Genomic DNA, 22,500 nt, shown 5'->3' on the forward strand with positions numbered 1-22,500 from the left:
GGCCAAATTCGGCCCGCCGTTTAATTTCATTCGGCCCTTAAGGCAATATCAAATTAACATTAGAGCTGGCCCGCCGGTAACACCACATTCACCGCTAATACTCATACTTGCCAACCCTCCCGATTTTCCCGGTAGACTCCCGAAGTTTAGTGCCCTTACCGAAAATCTCCCTGGGCAACCATTCTCCCGATTTCCACCAGGACAACTATATTGGGAGCGTTCCTTAAAGGCACTGCCTTTAGCGTCCTCTACAACATGTCGTCTCATCCTCTTTTCCTCCATATAAACAGCCTGCTGGCCAAGTCACATAATATATGCGGCGTTCACACACACATATGCGAATGCCACGCATACTTGGTCAACAGCCATATAGGTCACACTGAGGGTGGGCGTATAAACAACTTTAACATTGTTACAAATATGCGCCACACTGTGAACCCACACCAAACAAGAATGACAACATACATTTCGGGAGAACACCTGCACCGTAACACAACATAAACCCAACAGAACAAATACCCAGAACCCCTTGCAGCACTAACTCTTCCGAAACGCTCCAAAATACACCCCCCGCTACCACCAAACCCCGCCCACCTCATTTTTATTTTATTTTCGAATTTATTAGCCTGTGGAAAAAGTTGATGTTGATATTTACTTTAGAAGGCTGCAAATAGAAAAGAGGTTTTTAATGTTTTTAATAAAATTTCATTTAATATACCACTGATGTTTTTTCATAGTTGATTTTGCACTATTACGTTATATAAGCTCTGCCTGTTCCATGGGAGGAAGCCGGAGTACCCGGAGGGAACCCGCGCAGTCACAGGGAGAACATGCTAACTCCACACAGAAAGCTCCCGAGCCCGGGATTGAACCCAGGATTACTCAGGACCTTCGTATTGTGAGGCAGATGCACTAACCCCTGTACCACCGTGCTGCCCTATTTAAGCCTTGCCTTCAATATTCATGGCAAAACTTGTTTGGGTCCCTATTAAAAGGTTAATTTGTTCAACCTTGGCCCGCGGCTTTGTTCAGTTTTAAATTTTGGCCCACTCTGTGTTTGAGTTTGAGACCCCTGCACCAGAGCAATGCCCAGCCCAATCAGCAGGTGCCCCGCGATCACAGATCCAAATAGGTGGATGTGCTCTACGTCCTCGATGGAAAAAGCTGAGAGGCACACGATTCTCCATTTATCCCAGGAGTCTCTCGCGTACCCCGCAACAATTGTTCCTTCAGGGCAGCCAGGCTCCCCCGAACCTCTTTTCCTTGTCGAAAAGACTGTGTCAATTGTGTCGAGAGTCCAGCTGATCATATTCATATTTGATCTTTAGATTAGAGGACAGCGCAAAGAAAGAGGCTTCAGGAAAGTTCGGACAAAGACAGGACACAGAAAGCAAGCAGGGAAGGAGGGAGCGGAGGAAAATGCGACCGCCCTCACTGAGAGGCAAGACCGAAAGCAAGTCCATATATGTTATATGTTTGTTGCATGTAATATTTCTGGGCATTTAAGAAGAAAAATGAACTTCTTTATTGACGGCCACGTAAAACAAATGGACGTTGGTCTTTTGTTTGAAAACCTGTGATGTTTGCTTTGATACCATTGACTGACTCTCCCAGGGCATGACGCTGGTATTTGTCTCATTGTCATTCTTCCTACACCTTGTTGGTTTTGGACACTTTGCTTCCGTTACAGTAAGGAGGAATAGTCTCCCTTTCTTTGACAGAATGCAAACACCTTAGAATTCCCAAAACTTTGACCTTGAAGTGATAACGACGAACCTTTATATACTCTTACACACACCTGTGACATTAATAATGACGTCATGAGGTCCACGAGAGTCCAGTCCATAGTGGATCTATAGTGTGAGAGTCCAGTCCATAGTGGATCTAACATAATAGTGTGAGAGTCCAGTCCATAGTGGATCTAACATAATACTGTGAGAGTCCAGTCCATAGTGGGTCTAACATAATAATAAGAGAGTCCAGTCCATGGTGGATCTAACATAATAGTGTGAGAGTCCATTCCATAGTGGATCTAACATAATAGTGTGAGAGTCCAGTCCATAGTGGATCTAACATAATAGTGTGATAATCCAGTCCATAGTGGATCTAACATAATAGTACGAGAGTCCAGTCCGTAGCGGATGTAACATAATAGTGTGAGAGTCCAGTCCATAGTGGATCTAACATAATAGTGTGAGAGTCCAGTCCATAGTGGATCTAACATAATAGTGTGAGACTCCAGTCCATAGTGGATCTAACATAATAGTGTGAGAGTCCAGTCCGTAGTGGATCTAACATAATAGTGTGAGGGTCCAGTCCATAGTGGATCTAACATAATAGGTGAGAGTCCAGTCCATAGTGGATCTAACATAATAGTGTGAGAGTCCAGTCCATAGTGGATCTAACATAATAGTGTGAGAGTCCGGTCCGTAGTGGATATAACATAATAGTGTGAGAGTCCAGTCCATAGTGGATACAACATAATAGTGTGAGAGTCCAGTCCGTAGTGGATCTAACATAATAGTGTGAGAGTCCAGTCCTTAGTGGATCTAACATAATAGTGTGAGAGTCCAGTCCATAGTGGAGCTAACATAATAGTGTGAGAGTCCAGTCCATAGTGGATCTAACATAATAGGTGAGAGTCCAGTCCGTAGTGGAGCTAACATAATAGTGTGAGAGTCCAGTCCATAGTGGATCTAACATAATAGGGAGAGTCCAGTCCATAGTGGATCTAACATAATAGTGGTAGAGTCCAGTCCATACTGGATCTAACATAAAAGTGTGAGAGTCCAGTCCATAGTGGATCTAACATAATAGTGTGAGACTCCAGTCCATAGTGGATCTAACATAATAGTGTGAGAGTCCAGTCCGTAGTGGATCTAACATAATAGTGTGAGACTCCAGTCCATAGTGGATCTAACATAATAGTGTGAGAGTCCAGTCCATAGTGGATCTAACATAATAGTGTGAGACTCCAGTCCATAGTGGATCTAACATAATAGTGTGAGAGTCCAGTCCATAGTGGATCTAACATAATAGGTGAGAGTCCAGTCCATAGTGGATCTAACATAATAGTGTGAGAGTCCTGTCCATAGTGGATCTAACATAATAGTGTGAGAGTCCGGTCCGTAGTGGATATAACATAATAGTGTGAGAGTCCAGTCCATAGTGGATATAACATAATAGTGTGAGAGTCCAGTCCGTAGTGGATCTAACATAATAGTGTGAGAGTCCAGTCCTTAGTGGATCTAACATAATAGTGTGAGAGTCCAGTCCATAGTGGAGCTAACATAATAGTGTGAGAGTCCAGTCCATAGTGGATCTAACATAATAGGTGAGAGTCCAGTCCGTAGTGGAGCTAACATAATGGTGTGAGAGTCCAGTCCATAGTGGATCTAACATAATAGGGAGAGTCCAGTCCATAGTGGATCTAACATAATAGGGAGAGTCCAGTCCATAGTGGATCTAACATAATAGTGGTAGAGTCCAGTCCATAGTGGATCTAACATAAAAGTGTGAGAGTCCAGTCCATAGTGGATCTAACATAATAGTGTGAGACTCCAGTCCATAGTGGATCTAACATAATAGTGTGAGAGTCCAGTCTGTAGTGGATTTAACATAATAGTGTGAGAGTCCAGTCCATAGTGGATCTAACATAATAGTGTGAGAGTCCAGTCCGTAGTGGATCTAACATAATAGTGTGAGAGTCCAGTCCATAGTGGATCTAACATAATAGTGTGAGACTCCAGTCCATAGTGGATCTAACATAATAGTGTGAGAGTCCAGTCCGTAGTGGATCTAACATAATAGTGTGAGACTCCAGTCCATAGTGGATCTAACATAATAGTGTGAGAGTCCAGTCCATAGTGGATCTAACATAATAGTGTGAGACTCCAGTCCATAGTGGATCTAACATAATAGTGTGAGAGTCCAGTCCATAGTGGATCTAACATAATAGGTGAGAGTCCAGTCCATAGTGGATCTAACATAATAGTGTGAGAGTCCTGTCCATAGTGGATCTAACATAATAGTGTGAGAGTCCGGTCCGTAGTGGATATAACATAATAGTGTGAGAGTCCAGTCCATAGTGGATATAACATAATAGTGTGAGAGTCCAGTCCGTAGTGGATCTAACATAATAGTGTGAGAGTCCAGTCCTTAGTGGATCTAACATAATAGTGTGAGAGTCCAGTCCATAGTGGAGCTAACATAATAGTGTGAGAGTCCAGTCCATAGTGGATCTAACATAATAGGTGAGAGTCCAGTCCGTAGTGGAGCTAACATAATGGTGTGAGAGTCCAGTCCATAGTGGATCTAACATAATAGGGAGAGTCCAGTCCATAGTGGATCTAACATAATAGGGAGAGTCCAGTCCATAGTGGATCCAACATAATAGTGGTAGAGTCCAGTCCATAGTGGATCTAACATAAAAGTGTGAGAGTCCAGTCCATAGTGGATCTAACATAATAGTGTGAGACTCCAGTCCATAGTGGATCTAACATAATAGTGTGAGAGTCCAGTCTGTAGTGGATTTAACATAATAGTGTGAGAGTCCAGTCCATAGTGGATCTAACATAATAGTGTGAGAGTCCAGTCCGTAGTGGATCTAACATAATAGTGTGAGAGTCCAGTCCATAGTGGATCTAACATAATAGTGTGAGATTCCAGTCCATAGTGGATCTAACATAATAGTGTGAGAGTCCAGTCCATAGTGGATCTAGCATAATAGTGTGAGATTCCAGTCCATAGTGGATCTAACATAATAGTGTGAGAGTCCAGTCCATAGTGGATCTAACATAATAGTGTGAGACTCCAGTCCATAGTGGATCTAACATAATAGTGTGAGAGTCCAGTCCATGGTGGATCTAACATAATAGTGTGAGAGTCCAGTCCATGGTGGATCTGACATAATAGTGTGAGAGTCCAGTCCATAGTGGATTTAACATAATAGTGTGAGAGTCCAGTCCATAGTGGATCTAACATAATAGTGTGAGAGTCCAGTCCATAGTGGATCTAACATAATAGTGTGAGTCCAGTCCATAGTGGATCTAACATAATAGTGAGAGTTCAGTCCATAGTGGATCTAAGATAATAGGGAGAGTCCAGTCCATAGTGGATCTAACATAATAGGGAGAGTCCAGTCCATAGTGGATCTAACATACTAGTGAGAGTACAGTCCATAGTGAATCTAGCATAATAGTGAGAGTCCAGTCCATAGTGGATCTAACATAATAGTGTGAGAGTCCAGTCCATAGTGGATCTAACATAATAGTGTGAGAGTCCAGTCCATAGTGGATCTAACATAATAGTGAGAGAGTCCAGTCCATAGTGGATCTAACATAATAGTGTGAGACTCCAGTCCATAGTGGATTTAACATAATAGTGTGAGAGTACGGTGGTTATTCAATGGTTTCTTCATTGAAGACAGCTTCAGAGGACTCTCTCTTCCTAAAAGTGGGGTCCTCATTAACTGAGGTCCATTTTTGCCGAGATTTTGCACTCATTTGCTTTTGTCTCCTGCAACAAAAAAGCTAAGACGTGGCGGTTTTGCGCAGATATATTGACCTACACTGGATCGCTTTTAGCATCTTTTCACTTTGTACAAAAACCCAAAACCGGTAAAGTTGTCACGTTGTGTAAATGGTAAATAAAAACAAAATACAATGATTTGCAAACCCTTTTCAACCTATATTGAATTTATTAGACTGCAAAAACAAGATACTTAACATTCGAACTGTTAAACTTTGTTATTTTTTTGCAAATATTAGCTCATTTGGAATTTGATGCCTGCGACATGTTTCAAAAAAGCTGGCACAAGTGGCAAAAAAGACTGAGAAAGTTGAGGAATGCTCATCAAACACTTATTTTTTGACATCCCTGTGGTGGACGGGCTCATTGGGAACAGGTGGGTGCCATGATTGGGTATAAAAGCAGCTTCCGCGAAATGCTCAGTCATTCACAAACAAGGATAATAATAATAATAATAATAGTGTGAATGTGAGCGTGAATGTTGTCTGTCCATCTGTGTTGGCCCTGTGATCAAGTGGCGACTTGTCCAGGGTGTACGACGCCTTCCGCCGGATTGTAGCTGAGATAGGTCCCAGCGACCCCAAAAGGAATAAGCGGTAAAAATTGGATGCATGGATGGATTTTATTTGTAAAAAAACTTTACATTGAGTAAACGACCTCAAAGTGCCAGTGTATTAAAAAAATAAAAATAAATAAAAAGATAATAAAAAATAAAGAAAAATAAAAACTAGAATAGACAAAAAGCTAGAATTAGTATGCATATATCTAAAAAAAAAAAGGCTTTTTAAAAAAAACAAGGTTTTTTAAGCCTTTTTTAAAAGCATTCACAGTCTGTGGTGCCCTCAAGTAGTCAGGGAGAGTCTTCCACAGACTGGGAGCGGCGGAGCAGAAAGCCCGGTCTCCCATTGTTCGTAGCTTTGTCCTCGGAGGTTGGAGGAGGTTAGCCTGGATGGGGCGAGGGTCACCACTTTGTGAACAAACACGTGAGCTAATGCAAGGAATTTCGGGATTTCACCATCTAGGGTCCGTAATATCATCAGAAGGTTCAGAGAATCTGGAGAAATCACTACACCTAAGTGTAATAAACATTGAATGCCTGTGACCTTCGATCCCTTATGCGGTGCTGCATCAAAAGGCGACATTGGTGTGTAAAGGATATCACCACATGTGCCCAGGACCACTTCGTAAACCCACTGTCAGTGTGAACGTCGCTTGCTGTTTGTCGTGTGGGTTCAATGGACCACCCAGGAAAGGTCATGGCTTTTGAGCAGGTTTGACTTCTTTATTTTGCAATAAACCTTTGTCTCAGGACCGATCGCTTTTCCACTGCTCGCTCACGGTCCGCCCTTTCAGCCGCCGTCGTCCTCGCTCTCTGTTGCTCTTCGATCGCTGCCACGGACTCTCCTCCTTCTGCCACGATCTCTCCTCCTTCTCCCCTTTTTATACAGCGTGAGGAGATAAGTCAATTGTGTCCCGCTGTGCGAGCCACGCACCTGATCTCGCTCGTAGCCTCGCTCCCGGCACGTCCCGCCTCTCCCCAGTCAGTAACTACAGTTCGTCGCTACATCTGTAAGTGCAAGTTAAAACCCTACAATGCAAAGCGAAAGCCATTTATCAACAACACCCAGAAACGCCGGCGGCTGCGCTGCGCCCCGAGCTCATCTAAAATGGACTGATACAAAGTGGGAAAGTGTTCTGTGGTCTGCCGAGTCCACATTTCAAATTGTTTTTGGAAACTGTGGACGTCAAAGAGGAACAGAACCATCCGGACTGTTTTGGGTTTTTTTTTTTTTCAATGGAAGCGTACAATAAGAGTGACGCCCAATTTGCTTCGGTTCTCCCTTTTGTGTGTCAGGGTGAACGGCGCCCTCACCGAGGGTTGCGAGGACGACGTGGGGAACAAAACGGACGTCTACATCCACACGGCTCACTCCATCACCACCACCTTGTATCGTTTGAAGAAGTACGGCTACAAGTCCGCCCCCCACGACGAGGTAGGTTGCGCCCGCGGCTCCGTTGGCGGCCCTCGCACCTGACCGCCCGTCTGTGCCCCTGCAGGGCATCAAATACGTGATGATCCCGGAGGGCATGAGGGACTTTCAGTGGCTGGATGGACTCCTCAAAGGAGACAGGGTGCAGCTCGGCCCGTATAAAAACAGTCGGTAATGAACGCCAATCTTGATTGATTGATTGATTGATTGATACTTTTATTAGTAGATTGCACAGTTCAGTCCATATTCCGTACAAATGACCACTAAATGGTAACACCCCAATAAGTTTTTCCACTTGTTTCCACGTTAATCAATTCATGGGATTCAATTCCCTGTATGGGAAAAATAGTGTTTTGATAACAACCAAAAATAATGTGAATTTAATTATAATATGAAAATATTATACTTGGTGATTACTTTTGGTAATCGAAGTCTTTCGGTGGCCCAATGGTTGTTGAATCCTGAGGGAATAGTGTGTAAATGTTAGGCTATATATGTATTTCCATTCATACAATTTTTTACCTTAATTAGTTTTCACGTTAAAAAAATATATTTTTAGGGTGTGGCGGCTTTTATTTTGCCACGTTGCCTTGCCACACTAGTGGAAACCCTGCTAATACAAGTAAATGTAGTAGCAAAAATATAAACTTGCCACTGGGAGAAGAAAAATAAACGTCCTTTTACGTCCACACTTTACATGTGGAAAAGCAAACAGAAGAAAAAGTTACAAAAATAACCATAAATCATGTGAATTTAATTATAATATTAAAATATTCTTGTTTCAGCAGGGATCTTTTGGTGATCGAAGTCTTTCGGTAGCCCAATGTTTGTTGAATCCTGAGGGAATAGTGCGTAAATATTAGGCTATATATATATTTCCATTCATACAATTTTTTACCTTAATTAGTTTTCATGTTAAAAAAAAATTTTCTAGGGTGTGTCGGCTTTTATTTTGCCACGGTGCCATGCCACGCTAGTGGAAACCCTGCTAATTTGTTTTTTCTTGTAAAGCATCAACATTTCATGGTTTGAACGTTTTATTTTAACAACATTTTCTTTACTTTTGTCTTTGCTGATCGCTTGAGAGAAATGCCAATTTAAAGGTAGGGTAGAATAACATTTTGTACGGACGTACGATTGTTTTCTTCAACAAAATGTGTCACTTGTAAAACAAAGACTAACTTTTTCATCTCTCCTCCAGGCCCAGGACGTACTACACGGGGCAGTACAACGAGAGCCGCTTTTACGTCCTGCACCAGGACTTCCTGCGATACGTGCGGAACAGGTCAATTTTTGCTTCCAAAATGCGAAATAATATTTATTGCTTTTTACCAACGTTTAGACCAGGGGTGTCAAACTCATTTTTAGCTCAATCTATGGTAAAATGGTAAAATCATGGCATGATAACTTAAAAATAAAGAAAACTTTAGTTTTGCGAAAAATAGAACATGCATATTCGGAAAATGTACATAGTGAATTCTATTTATATAGCGCTTTTCTCTAATGACTCAAAGCGCTTTACATAGTGAAACCCAATATCTAGGGTGGCACTGGGGGCAGGTGGGTAAAGTGTCTTGCCCAAGGACACAACGGCAGAAGCGGGAATCGAACCTGCAACCCTCAAGTTGCTGACACGGCCGCTCTACCAACCGAGCTATGCCGACCCACATATCACAAATAATCCTCTTGACAAAACACTTCAAGTTAGTAAACAAATTTAATGCAGTTTCCTAAACAAAAAAGGACACAAATAACTCAAAATGTGCAAACCCTGTTTCCATATGAGTTGGGAAATTGTGTTAGACGTAAATATAAACTGAATACAATGATTTGCAAATCCTTTTCAACCCATATTCAGTTGAATGCACTACAAAGACAAGAAATTTGATGTTCAATTTTGCAATTAATAATTAACTTAGAATTTCATGGCTGCAACACGTCCCAAAGTAGTTGGGGAAGGGCATGTTCACCACTGTGTTACATCACCTTTTCACTTAACAACACTCAATAAACGTTTGGGAACTGAGGAAACTAATTGTTGAAGCTTTGAAAGTGGAATTCTTTCCCATTCTTGTTTTATGTAGAGCACCTATGGCTCTAGAGCCAGATGTGGCTCTTTTGATGACTACATATGGCTCTGAGATAAGTATATTTATATAGCACTTTTCTCTAGTGACTCAAAGCGCTTTACAAAGTGACACCCAATTTTTTTAAGTTATATTTAAAGCAGTGTGGGTGGCACTGGGAGCAGGTGGGTAAAGTGTCTTGCCCAAGGACACGATGGCAAGTGACTAGGATGGCGGAAGCGGGAATCGAACCTGCAACCCTCAAGTTGCTGACACGGCCGCTCTACCAACCGAGCTATGCCGACCCACATACCGCAAATAATCCTCTTGACAAAACACTTCAAGTTAGTAAACAAATTTAATGCAGTTTCCTAAACAAAAAAGGACACAAATAACTCAAAGTAAAAACCCTGTTTCCATTTGAGTTGGGAAATTGTGTTAGACGTAAATATAAAACGGAATACAATGATTTGCAAATCCTTTTCAACCCATATTCAGTTGAATGCACTACAAAGACAAGATATTTGATGTTCAAACTCATAAACTTTTTATTTTTTCTTGCAAATAATAATTAACTTAGAATTTCATGGCTGCAACCCGTGCCAAAGTAGTTGGGAAAGGGCATGTTCACCACTGTGTTACATCACCTTTTCACTTAACAACACTCAATAAACGTTTGGGAACTGAGGAAACTAATTGTTGAAGCTTTGAAAGTGGAATTCTTTCCCATTCTTGTTTTATGTAGAGCACCTATGGCTCTAGAGCCAGATGTGGCTCTTTTGATGACTACATATGGCTCTTAGATAATTATATTTATATAGCACTTTTCTCTAGTGACTCAAAGCGCTTTACAAAGTGACACCCAATTTTTTAAAGTTATATTTAAAGCAGTGTGGGTGGCACTGGGAGCAGGTGGGTAAAGTGTCTTGCCCAAGGACACGATGGCAAGTGACTAGGATGGCGGAAGCGGGAATCGAACCTGCAACCCTCAAGTTGCTGACACGGCCGCTCTACCAACCGAGCTATGCCGACCCACATACCGCAAATAATCCTCTTGACAAAACACTTCAAGTTAGTAAACAAATTTAATGCAGTTTCCTAAACAAAAAAGGACACAAATAACTCAAAGTAAAAACCCTGTTTCCATTTGAGTTGGGAAATTGTGTTAGACGTAAATATAAAACGGAATACAATGATTTGCAAATCCTTTTCAACCCATATTCAGTTGAATGCACTACAAAGACAAGATATTTGATGTTCAAACTCATAAACTTTTTATTTTTTCTTGCAAATAATAATTAACTTAGAATTTCATGGCTGCAACCCGTGCCAAAGTAGTTGGGAAAGGGCATGTTCACCACTGTGTTACATCACCTTTTCACTTAACAACACTCAATAAACGTTTGGGAACTGAGGAAACTAATTGTTGAAGCTTTGAAAGTGGAATTCTTTCCCATTCTTGTTTTATGTAGAGCACCTATGGCTCTAGAGCCAGATGTGGCTCTTTTGATGACTACATATGGCTCTGAGATAATTATATTTATATAGCACTTTTCTCTAGTGACTCAAAGCGCTTTACAAAGTGACACCCAATTTTTTTAAGTTATATTTAAACCAGTGTGGGTGGCACTGGGAGCAGGTGGGTAAAGTGTCTTGCCCAAGGACACGACGGAAAGTGACTAGGATGGCGGAAGCGGGAATCGAACCTGCAACCCTCAAGTTGCTGACACGGCCGCTCTACCAACCGAGCTATGCTGACCCACATACCACAAATAATCCTCTTGACAAAACACTTCAAGTTAGTAAACAAATTTAATGCAGTTTCCTAAACAAAAAAGGACACAAATAACTCAAAGTACAAACCCTGTTTCCATATGAAATTGTGTTTGATGTAAATATAAACAGAATACAATGATTTGCAAATCCTTTTCAACCCATATTCAGTTGAATGCACTACAAAGACAAGATATTTGATGTTAAAACTCATAAACTTTTTATTTTTTCTTGCAAATAATAATTAACTTAGAATTTCATGGCTGCAACCCGTGCCAAAGTAGTTGGGAAAGGGCATGTTCACCACTGTGTTACATCACCTTTTCTTTTAACAACACTCAATAAACGTTTGGGAACTGAGGAAAGTAATTGTTGAAGCTTTGAAAGTGGAATTCTTTCCCATTCTTGTTTGATGTAGAGCAGGGGTAGGGAACCTGTGGCTCTAGAGCCCGATGTGGCTCTTTTGATGACTACAAATAAATAAATAAATGGGTTTTACTTGTATAGCGCTTTTCTACCTTCAAGGTACTCAAAGCGCTTTGACACTACTTCCACATTTACCCATTCATACACACATTCACACACTGATGGATGGAGCTGCCATGCAAGGCGCTAACCACCACCAATCAGGAGCGAGGATGAAGTCAGATAATTATATTTATATAGCGCTTTTCTCTAGTGACTCAAAGCGCTTTACAAAGTGACACCCAATATCTAAGTTATATTTAAACCAGTGTGGGTAGCACTGGGGGCAGGTGTGTAAAGTGTCTTGCCCAAGGACACGACGGCAGTGACTAGCATGGCGGAAGCGGGAATCCAACCTGGAACCCTAAGGTTAATAGCACGGCCACTCTCCTAACCGAGCTATGCCGAGTAACCGTGTAATACTATTCCATATCAGTAGGTGGCAGTCGGTAGCTAATTGCTTTGTAGATGTGGGAAACAGCGGGAGGCAGGGTGCAGGTAAAAAAGTGTCTAATGCTTAAAGCAGGGGTAGGGAACTTCTGGCTCTCAGATAAATCTTAGCTGACATTGCTTAACACGATAAGTAATAAATCATTCCGCCGGTAATCACAGTTTCAAAAATAACGTTCAAATTATAAAACATTCTCATGCATTTTAATCCAACCATCCGTTTTCTACCGCACCTGTTCAAGATGTCGCATTAATGGTAAGAAGTATTATATTTATTACTGGTTAACTTATAGAATAACAATGTTGTTAAAAAGAAGAAGAGACTTATTATACTCTACAAATGTTGGTCATACTGAAAAATGCACAAATTTAGTTGTATTCAATGTTGAAAAAAGTTATTTGGCTCTTACGGAAATAAATTTTGAAACATTTGGCTTTTGTGGCTCTCCCAGCCAAAAAGGTTCCCGACCCCTGTGGTAGAGCTTCAGTCGTTCAACAGCTGTCGTATTTTACTCTTCATAATGCGCCACATATTTTCCATGGGAGACAGGTCTGGACTGCAGGCGGGCCAGGAAAGTACCCGCACTCTTTTTTTTTTTTTTACGAAGCCACGCTGTTGTAACACGTGCTGGCATTGTCTTGCTGAAATAAGCAGGGGCGTCCATGATAACGTTGCTTAGATGGCAGCATATGTCGTTCCAAAACCTGTATGTACCTTTCAGCATTAATGGTGCCTTCACAGATGTGTAAGTTACCCACGCCTTGGGCACTAATACACCCCCATACCATCACAGATGCTGGCTTTTCAACTTCGCGTCGATAACAGTCCGGATGGTTCGCTTCCCCTTTGGTCCGGATGACACGATGTTGAATATTTCCAAAAAACAATTTGAAATGTGGACTTGTCAGACCACAGAACATTTTTCCACTTTGCATCAGTCCATCTTAGATGAGCTCGGGCCCAGAGAAGCCGGCGGCGTTTCTGGATGTTGTTGATAAATAGCTTTCGCTTTGCATGGTCGAGCTTTAACTTGCACTTACAAATGTAGCGACGAACCGTATTTAGTGACAGTGGTTTTCTGAAGTGTTCCTGAGCCCATGTGGTGATATCCTTTAGAGATTGATGTCGGTTTTTGATACAGTGCCGTCTGAGGGATCGAAGGTCACGGTCATTCAATGCCGCTTACTTGGAGTGATTTCTCCAGATTCTCTGAACCTTTTGATGATATTATGGAGCGTAGATGTTGAAATCCCTAAATTTCTTGCAATTGCACTTTGAGAAACGTTGTTCTTAAACTGTTTGACTATTTGCTCACGCAGTTGTGGACAAAGGGGTGTACCTCGCCCCATCCTTTCTTGTGAAAGACTGAGCATTTTTTTAAGAAGCTGTTTTTATAGCCAATCATGGCACCCACCTGTTCCCAATTAGCCTGCACACCTGTGGGATGTTCCAAATAAGTATTTGATGAGCATTCCTCAACTTTATCAGTATTTTTTGCCACCTTTCCCAACTTCTTTGTCATGTGTTGCTGGCATCAAATTCTAAAGTTAATGATTATTTGAAAAAAAAATTTTGTTATCAGTTTGAACATCAAATATGTTGTTTTTGTAGCATATTCAACTGAATATGGGTTGAAAAGATTTTGCAAATCATTGTATTCCGTTTATATTTACATCAAACACAATTTCCCAACTCATATGGAAACGGGGTTTGTATCTTCAAAGCCACGAGGAAACTTTTGGTCAACAACCTGGCTGGGGTTGGACAAAATACTAAATAGAAAATATATGTTAAAAACTCTTCTAGGTATCAAATACAGTTTGTGTACGTCGTGGCCATTCGATTTTTGTTTGGAATAGAAAAAAAATATCCCAATTTTTGGGTTTGATATTAAAAAAGAAACATAAAATGCATCGTTATTCCAATTTATTAATGACTGCGAAATTCAAAAATAACAATTAAAATAGAAAGTGGAAAACTTTTTGCGTGGCGCAGTGGGAGAGTGGCCGTGCGCAACCCGAGGGTCACTGGTTCAAATCCCACCTAGTACCAACCTCGTCATGTCCGTTGTGTCCTGAGCAAGACACTTCACCCTTGCTCCTGATGGGTGCTGGTTGGCGCCTTGCATGGCAGCTCCCTCCATCAGTGTGTGAATGTGTGTGTGAATGGGTAAATGTGGAAGTAGTGTCAAAGCGCTTTGAGTACCTTGAAGGTAGAAAAGCGCTATACAAGTACAACCCATTTATCTTTATTCCCCGTTCTATGTGTGGAGATATGGGAGATGCTCTCTTTTCCGTGTCCTCGTCAACAACAACCACCAAAAGAAAAGCAATGTTTGCCTGCTCGATGATAAACCAATGAAAGGTGTCACTTTTAGAATAAATTAAGGAGCCTTCTTTTTGAAATATTCTATGTGAACTGGATTAACTCTCTCACGAGAAGAGGCAAGGAATTCAGACTTCGGGATGCAGAAGTGATAGCGCTATCCTGGAGGAGAGACTCCCATGTTTTGTTCACTTCCTTTTTTCAATTTATTCACAATAGACTCCATAAGTAATGACATTAAAAATGAATAATAATTAGTGAAGTAAGTCATATTTCATATGGCGACCCAGACAGGGATAAGCGGTAGAAAATGTAAATGGATTAATGGTGAGATTAATTAACATTATCTAGAAAATGAATGGATGGATGAAATAAATCTTCTTCTTTGTTCTTTGTAAACACTTTAAGTTTGCAGAGTTTCTTGAAGTGCATCATATTAGTACATTGTTCGATTTATTTGCTTCATCCATTCCATAATTTAATTTTACATACTGATATACTTATACTTGGCTCCAGCACATCCCGCGACCCCAAAAGGGACAAGCGGTAGAAAATGGATGGATGGATGGATGGATACTGACATACTGCACTTTAACTTTAAATGTTTATCTGTTTCCCACCTTCATTCCTTAGGCCCAGCGAGGCCGTCGGCGTTTCCGGGTGTTGTTGATAAACGGCTTTTGCTTTGCATAGTAGATTTTTAACTTGCACTTACAGATAAAGCGACCAACTGTAGTTACTGACAGTGGTTTTCTGAAGTCAATTTAGGAACTTCACCATCTGCGGTCCGTAATATCATCAAAAGGTTTCGAGAATTTGGAGAAATCACTGCACGTAAGCGGCTCAACATTGAATGCCCGTGACCTTCGATCCCTCAGGCGGTACTGCATCAAAAAGCGACATCCGTGTGTCAAGGATATCACCGCATGGGCTCAGGAACATTTCAGAAAACCCCTGTCAGTAACTACAGTTACTGACAGTGGGGCTGCATAGCTCGGTTGGTAGAGCGGCTGTGCCAGCAACTTGAGGGTTGCAGGTTCGATTCCCGCTTACGTCATCCTAGTCACTGCCGTTGTGTCCTTGGGCAAGACACTTTACCCACCTGCTCCCAGTGCCACCCACCCTGGTATATATTCAAAAATTCGATATTGGGTTTCACTATGTAAAGCGCTTTGAGTCACTAGTGAAAATCGCTATGTAAATATAATTCAATTCACTTCACTACAGTTGGTTGCTACATCTGTAAGTGCAAGTTAAAACTCTACTATGCAAAGCAAAAGCCGTTTATCAACAACACCCGGAAACGCCGCCGGCTTCGCTGTGCCTAAGGAGTCAAGGTGGGAAACGGGTAAACATTGGGGGTTTGGGGAGGGATGTAAAAGAAAGTATTCAGTCGGGCAGGGGGTCCACACTGAGGCCAGGAAACAAAACACCTCAATAGCCATAGCACACATAAACAAGTTACAAAGAATCCACAAGCCTTGCAACAGGGGGAGGGAGTGGGGGCTACGGCGGCTGCCCTGTCGTCCATCACCCCTAAGGGATTCAAGCGGTGGTTGTCCAGGGTGTAGTGTTGTTGTGCCTATAGGCCTGGGGCATTTCGAGCAGAGTTCATCTCCCAGCCTTCTTCTGTTATGAGCAGCGTCACGGACACGCCAGGGAGTCAAATTGTAGATTAGGATCAAGCAAATGAAGATTTATCAAGCCGGATAAAAACCAGTTCCCGTTTGACACCACTGGTTTAGACGCTACATTTACTCTTGAAAAGCAAACATGATGTCACTGTTTGGCGCCAACAGGTTCTTGAAGTCTCCCCACTTGAATTTACGATACTGGGCAATCGTCCGACCGACCAACGGCGCTTTTGCCATCTTCCTGGCGCTCCACACCTGTGACACCGTGAGTGGACTTGCACCATTCACTCACCCCAGCACTGGGAACTCCATTCCTCTGACCAAGTGGGTCGGGTACTCAATCCCCTCAAGTCCGTGGTCACACAGCACGTACGCAGAATCCTCTTCAGGAACTGCCCCTGAGAAAAAAAAGCTCACATGACTAAAATATGCAAAAAAAAAGATTTTGTGATGCTAAAAAACATCGATGTAATCATAGTAGTAACCAACAAATCCACTTTTTTTTTTTTAATGCCAACATCTATAAAAAAAAAAAAAAGGAGCGGATTTGATCGATAAAAAAATATAACGACCAAATCCACTCCTTTTGGAATAAAAACAAAAAAACGAAGATGTTGGCATTAAAAAAAATACATAAAAAAAGGTGTGGATTTGGTTGGTACTTTAAAAAAAATCGACCAAATCCGTTCCATTTTATTAATTTTTTTTTTTGTTTGTCAACATCTATTTAAGAAGATGTTGGCACTAAAAAAAAAAAGGAGCGGATTTGGTCGATACTTCAATTTTTTTTTTACCAAATTCGCTCCAATTTTTTTTTTATTTTTTTTTTTTAGTGCCAACATCTTCTTTAATATATGTTGGCACTAAAAAAAATGTTTTTTAAAGGTATCAACAAAATACGCTCTTTTTTTTTTTTTTTTTTTTTGTGCCAACATGTTCTCTAATAGATGTTGGCACTAAAAAAATTAAAAAAAGAGAATTGACCAAATCCACTCCTTCTTATTTTTTATTTTTTTTAAGTTCCATCATCTTCTTTAATATATGTTGGCACAATTTTTTTTTTTTTTAAAGGTATCAAAAAAATACGCTCTTTTTTTTTAATTTTTATTTTTTTTATTTTTTTTTAGTGCCAACATGTTCTCTAATAGATGTTGGCACAAAAAGAATGAAAAAAAAGGAGTGGATTTGGTTGATCCTTTTTTTTTTTTAGTGCCAACATCTTCTTTAATATATGTTGGCACTAAAAAAATTTTTTTTTAAAGGTATCAACAAAATACGCTCTTTTTTTTTTTTTTTTTTTTTTTTTTTTTTTTAGTGCCAACATGTTCTCTAATAGATGTTGGCACAAAAAGAATGAAAAAAAAAAGGAGTGGATTTGGTTGATCCTTTTTTTTTTTTTAGTGCCAACATGTTCTCTAATAGATGTTGGCACAAAAAGAATGGAAAAAAAAAGGAGTGGATTTGGTTGATCCTTTTTTTTTTTTAGTGCCAACATCTTCTTTAATATATGTTGGCAAAAAAAAAAAAAAATAATAAAAAAGTATCAACCAAATCCGCTCCTTTTTTTTGTGTGTGTGTGTGTGCCAACATCTTCTTTTAATAGATGTTGGCACTAAAAAAAAAAGAAAAAGAATTGACCAAATCCACTCCTTTTTATTTTTTATTTTTTTTAAGTGCCATCATCTTCTTTAATAGATGTTGGCACAAAAAATTTTTTTTTTTTTTTAAAGGTATCGATAAAATACGCTTTTTTTTTTTTATTAAATTTTTTTTTTTGTGCCAACATGTTCTCTAATAGATGTTGGCACAAAAAGAATGAAAAAAAAGGAGTGGATTTGGTTGATCCTTTTTTTTTTTAGTGCCAACATCTTCTTTAATATATGTTGGCACTAAAAAAAGAAAAAAAAAAAAAACTATCAACCAAATCCGCTCCTTTTTTTTTTTTTTGTGTGTGTGTGCCAACATCTTCTTTAATAGATGTTGGCACTAAAAAAAAAAAAAAAAAAAAAAAAAAGAATTGACCAAATCCACTCCTTTTTCTTTTTTCTTTTTTTTAAGTGCCATCATCTTTTTTAATAGATGTTAGCACTAAAAAAAAATTTTAATTTTTTTTTAAAGGTATCGACAAAATACGCTCTTTTTTTTAATTTTTTTTTTTTAGTGCCAACATGTTCTCTAATAGATGTTGGCACAAAAATAATGGGGGAAAAAAAGGAGTGGATTTGGTTGATCCTTTTTTTTTAGTGCCAACATCTTCTTTAATATATGTTGGCACAAAAAAAACAAAAAAACAACTATTAACCAAATCCGCTCCTTTTTTTTCTTTTTTTTTTTCTTGTGCCAACATCTTCTTTTGATAGATGTGGCACAAAAAATAAATAAAGGAATTAACCAAATCCACTCAATTTTTTAATTTTTTTTTTTTTTTTTTTTAGTGCCAACATCTTCTTTAATATATGTTAGCACTTAAAAAAAAAGTATCAACCAAATCCACTCCATTTTTTTTTTATTCTATTTTTTTACAACATCTTCTTTAATAGACGTTGGCACTAAAAAACAATTATTTTTTTACATGCTTTTTTGTTTGTTTTATGCCTTTTTTTTTGTCAAAGGAAGCGTTGTTTTGTTGTTGTTTTTAATGGCAAACGCACAAAAATATGTGATATTTTTCCGAAAAAATATTTCAAAGTGGAATATTTGATGTGAAGTATTTAACACCTTAACTATGTCAATAGTTCATAATTACATTGATTTTAATGTATTATTATTTCGGAGCAATGACAGTTTGGAAAATAACACTAAAGGGCTTTTCAGTGTAATAACTTCACCTTATTTGTACTTTTTAAGCTAAAATTTGTCCATTTTCCCTTTTCTGTCTACACACTGTGTCTGCTTGTAAGTACTCTGTGCGTGCGCGCTGCCGAATATGCTCCTCTGCATGTAAAACCAGCAATGTCACGACATGGCGACAACACGCCGTCCAAAAAAAGGGTCTGGGGACTGGTACTTTTTAGAGGCAGTATAGTACTGAATGTGATTCATTAGTATTGCGGTACTACACCGAGTACGGATAAGTAAATATATTATCAGGTTCTCAATAGCTTTCCAGCTCAGTGGAGGTCAGGACATAGATGAACCTCCTTGAGTCATTCGTTGTGTTTTGATGAGTCGACCAATTAACGGGTTTCTCTCGCCTCTCTACGCAGGTGGACGCCTACGGGTTCATGACCGAAGACTACCGACAATATTCCAACTATTACTACGAGAAGCACACAAAAACAAACGTGGTTTTCTACGCCAATCACGACTACATGATGGAAATGAAACTGTGGAAGAGTCTCCACGACAGCAAAATACTGCGTTTGTATCAGAGAACTTGAAAAAGGAACCCAAGGATTCGAGGGAATGCCGACGGCGTTTCCGGGTGTTGTTGATAAATGGCTTTGGCTTTGCATAGTAGAGTTTTAACTTGCACTTACAGATGTAGCGACCAACTTTCGTTACTGACAGTGGTTTTCTGAAGTGTTCCTGAGCCCATGTGGTGATATCCTTTACACACTGATTTTGCTTTTTTACGCAGTGTCACCTGAGGGATCGAAGGTCCCTATTATCATCGCTTACGTGCAGTGAGTTCTCCAGATTCTCTGAACCTTTTGATGATATTACGGACCGTAGATGGTGAAATCCCTACATTCCTTGCAATAGCTGGTTGAGAAATGTTGTTCTTAAACTGTCGGACAATTTGCTCACGCTTTTGTTGACAAAGCGGAGACCCTCGCCCCGCCCTCGTTTGTGAATGACTGAGTATTTCTTGGAAGCTGCTTTCATACCCAATCACGGCACCCACCTGTTGCCAATCAGCCCGCTCACCTGTGGTTTTTAATTAATACATTTATAAATACAAACAGCCAGTCAGACCTTTTCAGGTAGAACAACACAAACATGTAAAAACGTTTTTAAAACCATGTTTAGAACAAAATATATAAAATGTCTGACTGAAACAACCAAATAGTCATTTTGAACAAATCACAACCAAAGACATACAAACCCCGTTTCCATATGAGTTGGAAAATTGTGTTAGATGTAAATATAAACGGAATACAATGATTTGCAAATCCTTTTCAACCCATATTCAATTGAATATGCTACAAAGACAACATATTTGATGTTCAAACTCATAGACAAATAATAATTAACTAAGAATTTCATGGCTGCAACACGTGCCAAAGTAGTTGGGAAAGGGCATGTTCACCACTGTGTTACATCACCTTTTCTTTTAACAACACTCAATTAACGTTTGGGAATTAAGGAAACTAATTGTTGAAGCTTTGAAACTGGAATTCTTTCCCATTCTTGTTTTATGTAGAGCTTCAGTCGTTCAATAGTTCTCCACTGTCGTATTTTACGCTTCATAATGCGCCACAAATTTTCGATAGGAGACAGGTCTGGACTGCAGGCGGGCCAGAAAAGTACCCGCACTCTTTTTTGTACAAAGCCACGCTGTTGTAACACAAGCTGAATGTGGCTTGGCATTGTCTTACTGAAATAAGCAGGGGCGTCCATGAAAAAGACGGCGCTTAGATGGCAGCATATGTTGTTCCAAAACCTGTATGTACCTTTCAGCATTAATGGTGCCTTCACAGATGTGTAAGTTACCCACGCCTTGGGCATTAATGCACCCCCATACCATCACAGATGCTGGCTTTTCAACTTTGCGTCGATAACAGTCTGGATGGTTCTCTTCCCCTTTGGTCCGGATGACACCATGTCGAATATTTCCAAAAATGATATGAAATATGGACTCGTTAGACCACGGAAGACTTTTCCACTTGGCATCAGTCCATTTTAGATGATTTTGGGCCCAGAGAAGTCGGCGGCGTTTTTGGATGTTGTTGATAAATGGCTTTCGCTTTGCATTGTAGAGCTTTAACTTGCAATTAAGGATGTGGCAACGAACCGTATTTAGCGACAGTGGTTTTCTGAAGTGTTCCTGAGCCTATGTGGTGATATCCTTTAGAGATTGGTGTCGGTTGTTGATACAGTGCCGTCTGAGGGATGATTCAATGTTGGTTTCCGGCCATGCCGCTTATGTGGAGGGATTTCTTTAGATTCTCTGAACCTTTTGATGATATTATGGAGCGTAGATGTTGAAATCCCTAAATTTCTTGCAATTGCACTTTGACAAATGTTGTTCTTAAACTGTTTGACTATTTGCTCACGCAGTTGTGGACAAAGGGGTGTACCTCGCCCCATCCTTTCTTGTGAAAGACTGGGTATTTTTCGAGAAGCTGTTTTTATACCCAATCATGGCACCCACCTGTTCCCAATTAGCCTGCAAACCTGTGGGATGTTCCAAATAAGTGTTTCAATCAATCAATCAATGTTTATTTATATAGCCCCAAATCACAAATGTCTCAAAGGACTGCACAAATCATTACGACTACAACATCCTCGGAAGAACCCACAAAAGGGCAAGGAAAACTCACACCCAGTGGGCAGGGAGAATTCACATCCAGTGGGACGCCAGTGACAATGCTGACTATGAGAAACCTTGGAGAGGACCTCAGATGTGGGCAAACCCCCCCCCCCCCCCTAGGGGACCGAAAGCAATGGATGTTGAGCGGGTCTAACATGATACTGTGAAAGTTCAATCCATAGTGGCTCCAACACAGCCGCGAGAGTTCGGTTCAAGCGGATCCGAGACAGCAGCGAGAGTCCCGTCCACAGGAAACCATCTCAAGCGGAGGCGGATCAGCGGCGTAGAGATGTCCCCAACCGATACAGGCGAGCGGTCCATCCTGGGTCTCGACTCTGGACAACCAGTACTTCATCCATGGTCATCGGACCGGACCCCCTCCACAAGGGAGGGGGGGACATAGGAGAAAGAAAAGAAGCGGCAGATCAACTGGTCTAAAAAGGAGGTCTATTTAAAGGCTAGAGTATACAGATGAGTTTTAAGGTGAGACTTAAATGCTTCTACTGATGTTTGATGAGCATTCCTCAACTTTATCAGTATTCATTGCCACCGTTCCCAACTTCTTTGGCACGTGTTGCTGGCATCAAATTCTAAAGTTAATGATTATTTGCAGAAATTTTTTTTTTTTATGAGTTTTAACATCAAATATGTTGTCTTTGTAGCATATTCAACCGAATATGGGTTGAAAATGATTTTCAAATCATTGTATTCTGTTTGGATTTACATCAAACACAATTTCCCAACTCATATGGAAATGGGGTTTGTACATTCTGGGTGTCTCATTCAGTAA

General features: G+C 40.2%; 1 protein-coding gene and 1 long non-coding RNA gene across 2 annotated transcripts in view; one reads left to right on the forward strand and one right to left on the reverse strand.

The window, feature by feature from the left end:
* Nucleotides 1-19,688, forward strand: part of LOC133557337 (alpha-N-acetylgalactosaminide alpha-2,6-sialyltransferase 1-like) — a 67,459-nt gene extending 47,771 nt beyond the window's left edge. Inside the window, exons 5-9 of the mRNA XM_061907731.1 lie at nt 7,385-7,523; nt 7,588-7,691; nt 8,722-8,805; nt 16,400-16,499; nt 19,441-19,688. Of these exons, the coding sequence (XP_061763715.1) occupies nt 7,385-7,523; nt 7,588-7,691; nt 8,722-8,805; nt 16,400-16,499; nt 19,441-19,614 (601 nt within the window). The 3' untranslated portion in view covers nt 19,615-19,688. The remainder of the gene's footprint in view (nt 1-7,384; nt 7,524-7,587; nt 7,692-8,721; nt 8,806-16,399; nt 16,500-19,440) is intronic.
* Nucleotides 1-22,500, reverse strand: part of LOC133557340 (uncharacterized) — a 252,154-nt gene that overhangs the window by 191,179 nt on the left and 38,475 nt on the right. The window lies entirely within an intron of this gene.

This window comes from Nerophis ophidion, linkage group LG08 (assembly GCF_033978795.1).
Source record: "Nerophis ophidion isolate RoL-2023_Sa linkage group LG08, RoL_Noph_v1.0, whole genome shotgun sequence".
Taxonomy (NCBI): domain Eukaryota; kingdom Metazoa; phylum Chordata; class Actinopteri; order Syngnathiformes; family Syngnathidae; genus Nerophis; species Nerophis ophidion.